The 5,540-nt window shown below is 36.9% G+C and overlaps 1 protein-coding gene across 4 annotated transcripts; it reads right to left on the bottom strand.

Annotated features, from left to right (window-relative positions):
* Positions 1-311: 311 nt before the first annotated feature.
* Positions 312-5,243, bottom strand: LOC128232014 (nuclear receptor subfamily 1 group I member 2-like). Of its 4 annotated transcripts, none has more exons than XR_008260472.1 (7): positions 5,201-5,243; positions 3,398-3,584; positions 3,089-3,230; positions 2,610-2,688; positions 2,221-2,425; positions 1,031-1,249; positions 312-755 (listed from the first exon to the last, which is right to left on the bottom strand). XR_008260472.1 is itself a non-coding variant. In XM_052945347.1 (7 exons), exons 1-6 carry the CDS (start codon positions 4,035-4,037, stop codon positions 1,223-1,225), a joined length of 693 nt encoding a protein of 230 aa, XP_052801307.1. In that variant the 5' UTR covers positions 4,038-4,327; the 3' UTR covers positions 312-755; positions 1,181-1,222. The 4 variants fall into 4 exon arrangements, 2 of the variants coding, with proteins under 2 accessions (XP_052801307.1, XP_052801308.1); XR_008260471.1 differs by lacking the exon at positions 5,201-5,243 and adding an exon at positions 3,985-4,327; XM_052945347.1 differs by lacking the exon at positions 5,201-5,243 and adding an exon at positions 3,985-4,327 and having other exon boundaries at positions 1,181-1,249.
* Positions 5,244-5,540: the final 297 nt, after the last annotated feature.

Here is a 5,540-nt window from a genome sequence, read left to right as displayed (position 1 = left end):
GAGTCATTACCGAAACAGTGTGTTTTTTATTATTTACCTTCGCCTCGGGTAACAGTATTTCCCTCATGTTGACAATATGTACTGTCACACTGGAAGCCGTGCAATATTTATATAATAGCAAAGCCCTTTGCGGGGATATGTGAGGTGAAAAATGTGGAATATTTACTTTACGTCGCACTCATAAACAAGATCCATATACTATGAAGAGCATTTGACAGAGATTGAAATGCAAAAACATTTTGAAAATACAATATACTTTATACACACGATTTAAGAACCTATTTCAGCATTCCTGTGTGATACTAGGGTAACCAATATTATTCATTGAAGAAGCTCTGAGTGGGACCCTCTCATTCATATACGATACGCTAACCACTGAATGGTATCATACAGTGTTTCATAAAGTTTATCAAATAATAATATCCTATAATCGTTATACATATATAATCCCTTTTTATTTCGTAATACTCGATGCTTGAGATCAACTGAAACATAGAAACGAGGTTATCACACATATCCACTGTAAAACTCTGACAACAGAGGGTAGTGTTTTAAAACCTCCCAGTGACTAACGACTGTCTTCACAATGTCCTTGAACTTCTCTGAGAGTATACGGGCCTGCAGAAGCTTGCTGATGACGGTTGCGAAGCGCTTGTTGAAGTGAAGTCCCTGCAGCTGGCAGATATATTTGTAGCAGTCGATCATCTGCAGCTGGATCTTCTCCACCCTCTCCCGATCACGCAACTCGCACCTGTCTGGAACATAAAGGTGTACGTGAAACACATTTTTAAGCTCAGATAGATTTACACCATGTATATACAGCATGAATAAACTGAATAAGCTTGTACATTATTTCTTCAATTTTACCAACATGTAGGTAGAATCATGAATAAAAACGATTTGCTTAGTGAAAAGTATGGAACTTTATTTCCCGGAGATTAAAAATATTAATATTATTGGCACGCTGTAGTTATTATTCAAAGGAAAAGAAACTCATTCACATATCTGTTAATTTCATGCTCAGATGTACCTGTAAATGTCAAAACAATGGTTTTGAGGACAACAATCTCTTCTTTCGTGAGTTTAAGGTTCTTAAAGAGAGCGGCGGTTCTGTAGAGGCACTCGAGATACTCATCGGAGTAGATGGCGACGGAGTCGCGGTACGAGGTGTTGAACTTACCCGTGAAAACCTTCAAATCATCGTCCATGCACTGGAAGTGACTCAACAACCAATACTCCAGGATGCTATCTGAAACACGCATACACATTATGATGCTAAAACGTCTGTGAAGTATTATGAAACCATCCATTTGGTAACAGAGTAGTAGGATCTAAACTGAACGTTATCTACTCCTTACCTGATTCGGAAAAAAAGTCAAATATCTAAAATCGATCAAAGAATCAAATACTTTAGACCTTGAATACATACGTCTGTTCCGATATTTAAGACGAGACTATTTGACATATGTATTCAACTTGTTTTATATAGACAACTTTATTGTATTGCCAAAATAGATATATGTACTTGGCATTGATATTCTGTTCAAACATGCTTGGAAGTTGCACCCAGGTTTAATCTTTAAACAGTTTTTTTCCAGATGTTTGCCCGCTTTGGCATTCCAAATCAAACGCTGGCATAGACAGAGCTGGGCCACAATTTCAACACCCGACAACGGCCTCATTTTTGAAATGACGTTACATCCGCATACAAGTTGATTCGTTTTCAGAAAAAACTACAATTAACTAGCATTTTGTACCCTTTTTAGTCATAAAGAAATGAAAAGTTGTTTGTTTCAGTGTAAGATCGCAATAAATTTACATAAATTTCGCCGCTCGTGAAATAAAGCATTTGATGGTCACTCGGTGGAATATTTTGCTGATCTTACACTGAGAAAAACAATTATACCGAATAAATAGCGTTTAAACTTACAGGTTCATGCTATTTATATGATAAGGAATGAATAAATAGTCAAAAGATGGTGTTTTCTTTTGATAATAAAAGATGGCACCGTGATTATTTTCTTCATTTTAGCAAATACGTTTCAGTATTGGTACACGCTGATAAGTATCCACTATACATTGTGAACAGTTTCAGCGAACGTTTTTAGAAACGCTGTATTATGAGTTACCATTGTCATGATTCATATCTTTCTGCCCGAATCTATATATAATTAAAAATTCCTGTTAGGAGCATTTACTGCGGATTTGTCACTGACTTACAAAGTAATCATTTTTCCTGCTTTCCATTTTAAGCTTGTTAAGGAAAGAGTCCAGGTCCCCTTCTATCGTCCTTGACACTGCTTGAAGTAAATCCGACACGAGACTATCATAGTGCAGCACCCGTGGAACATCTTGACACTCTAAGGCGTTACGGATTGGATCAGCTGTCGATGGGCTGTTCTCCTCCTCATTAATACCCGTCGACCTGCAAACAGTTTAGAAGACAGTTTGTACCATTGCAAAACTGTGGTTATTGCTTAAGTGCAGTTCATTCATATACAAGTATATTCAAATACTTCCATTTGCATTTTGACATATCATTCTCGTATACATTAAAGGAAATATATGTACAAGATTCATAACAAACCCATTTAACAGTTGGGGATTACCCTGGTGTATGCGCTTCAAGTTTCACTTCCTTGATGTACTGCGATCTCCTCGCTGATGTATACCGACCAGTTTTAATTGCTGAAAAGAAATACGATATATCAGAATACAGCGTCTATATATAGGTATGCACGTAAGGTAAGTGTCTATGCATGGATATGTTATAGTTATATAAGAAAAAAATGATTTTATAATGAAAGCAACTCTCAATCAACTTTACTTAAAATGTGTGGCCGAGAACTATGTTGATGCATCCATTTGAAATTCGATACAAAAATATGCGACATTTGTCATTTACTTAGTTGCATCTTTTTTGATAAGTATGTCTGGAGATTTTTTTTAATATTTAATATGTAATATCTTTTGTTGCGTCAGCGCATCTTTTTCCATTGTCTACCTACGTTTTACTTTAAGTTTTACCTAATTTGATGCCGTGAAATAGTGTATGTATTTGATAAAAAAATCTCGTTGAAAGAGTTACCTTGTTTGGACATGCCTTGCTGCTCACACAAACGGAAACGACAAGCCGAGCAGTTGGTCCGCGAGCCCCGCCGGAACGTGCAGTCATTGTCGGCGGCACACTTTAGTTCATTTTTCGTCCGCAGGCACCGTCGGAAGAAGCCCTACACATACAGCAAATATATTACGTATAGTGAGTGCAGTGCAACTGATAAGCGTATAAATTCTTATGAAATTAAAAACAACTACTATTTATGGTCATGTTTTTCCAGACCAAGGACAAATATGTTCTTGGAAACTTATGGTCCTACAAATACAATATATAACATACCTTACAAGCCTCGCAAGAATTGACGCCATAGTGGAAGCCTGATGCCTTTCCCCTACATATCCGACAGGGGGGCAGAAGTGGTTTCCTCTCGGCATCTGAGCCACCTTCCATACACTCCCGCACTTCCGCTATACCGTCGTTCATAGCAACAAACTCGAATGCGGACAATTTCGACGATATCTCTGTACTGGTAATGTACAATGTAAAAATCTGGATTTTCGTGAGAATTGTTCTCGTACCTTAGGTTTAAGCATTTTCTTTACATGTGTGTGCCTTTTTTATTGACAAAAGCTTGCCGCGCTACAAATTTTAGAACTTTATTTGTTATACTTGCTGCACTATTCTCGATTTTCTGAACGTTGTGGTGCCAATGAATAGGTTGTTGTGCTCATGAATAGTAATTTAGTACGAAACGAATTGTAAAAAAGCTGTAGCAATTTCATAACATAAAAATTAACAATTAACTGAATTAATATCATTTTCGATCTTTTTAAAGTATGACCAACTACCACACTGCTTCGCGAACTTTAAGGTTCATTTTGTGTCGAATAAATTAATACTTAAAAGCAAATGATCGTCGTAATTACAATTCTGTATTTCCAGGTTTTATAAGGCAAAAATCTAACGATTGTGTTTTCATATTTTCAGATGGGTGTCTTTAAAGGGAATAGAAGGCGGGGCTATTCATGTCGAGAAAAAATCACTCCGTAGCTCAAAATTTGCAAGAAAAGGTATTTTACAGTCAATCACCTAAATTAACAAGCACTCCCTTGCCATCTCCGAAAATAAATTCCTTCGTTTGCACTGGATGATTTCAGTTTTGTGGGTAGATAATTCAGCATGTATTATCGGCGAAAGAAACCGAGCTCGTTTAGTAACTATCTTTTTTTCGATGCTGCAAAGGAGGAATTTTTTTTCTGAGATGGCAAGGGAGTGCTTGTTTATTTAGAAAAAGTTATGGCTCCACTGATTACCCGCCGTGTCTTTGATTGAGGTAGAATGACAGGCCATAAATATTCCAGTAGTAGTAGTAGTAGTAGCAGCAGCAGCAGCAGCAGCAGCAGCAGCAGTGGCAGCAGCAGTAGAAACAATAGTAGTGTATCAGTAGTAGTAGCAGTTGTAGTAGCAGTGTATCAGTAGTAGTAGCAGCAGTAGAAGTAGCAGTGTAACAGCAGTAGCAGTAGCAGTAGTAGTAGGTAGTAGTAGTAGTAGTAGTAGTAGTAGTAGTAGTAGTAGTAGTAGTAGTAGTAGTAGTAGTGGTAGGTAGTAGCAGTAGCAGTAGCAGTAGTAGCAGTAGCAGTAGCAGTAGCAGTAGTAGTAGGTAGTAGTAGTAGTAGCAGCAGCAGCAGCAGCAGCAGCAGCAGCAGCAGCAGCAGCAGCAGCAGTAGCAGTAGCAGTAGTAGTAGTAGAAGTAGTAGTAGTATTAGCAGAAGCTGTAGCAACAGTATTAGCAGAAGCAGTAGCGTTGCATTATTTATCCGTTCCAATCATTACTACAACATAATTCAAATACTACCGTCAATATTATTGCATGTAATGTACAAACATTCATGTCAAATACATGTATGTATAGCGAGAAGGAATCGATACTGGATTAGTTCGTTTACTCTCAACAAAACTGGTCTATTTCATTGATTTCAACATACAGGTACATCTCCTATTTGGGAAATTTGATAGATTTATCGTACATTGTCTCTAAACGACTGGATTAACAAAGTAAAGGTAAACTAGTTTAATCTTCACTTGTTCTACTTGGTACTTATAATCTGGTTGATATCATTTACATGTATAAATGCAACTCACCTTTACTAGTATAGAACATATTAACAATCCAATACCGTTCCTTGTCAAACAGTGTTAAAATATAGTATGGTATTGGCGCAGTATGTAGGTCAGTGATAGATAAACATGTAGTGCATTGAATAAATCTATGTATCGGTAAGTCACGTACGTTGACCATAAATATATATTAGCACGGACTTTTAAGATCAACGTGTTTTATAGGTCCATAATACTTGTTTAACATACATTACATAAGTTAGTCTTCTTTGTATATATTAAGTCGATATAGGTCCGAATATCCCTGAATTTTAATAAAAACAACAACAACAACAGTTTTATGACGTCAGCGGTCCATACAAAT

The sequence above is a fragment of the Mya arenaria genome, chromosome 4 (assembly GCF_026914265.1).
Source record: "Mya arenaria isolate MELC-2E11 chromosome 4, ASM2691426v1".
Classification (NCBI taxonomy): Eukaryota; Metazoa; Mollusca; class Bivalvia; order Myida; family Myidae; genus Mya; species Mya arenaria.
The sequence above is the reverse complement of the archived record's forward strand: the minus strand, read 5'-3'. Positions and strand labels throughout refer to the sequence as shown.

Excerpts from the sequence above, each read along its gene's own strand:
- LOC128232014 (XM_052945347.1), bottom strand. The coding sequence starts at position 4,037 with ATGAAAACACAATCGTTAGATTTTTGCCTTATAAAACCTGGAAATACA. Across the intron at positions 3,585-3,984 it reads AAACCTGGAAATACAGAATT|TACAGAGATATCGTCGAAAT; the intron begins GTAATTACGACG and ends GTACATTACCAG. Across the intron at positions 1,250-2,220 it reads GCAGGAAAAATGATTACTTT|ATAGCATCCTGGAGTATTGG; the intron begins GTAAGTCAGTGA and ends TGCGTGTTTCAG.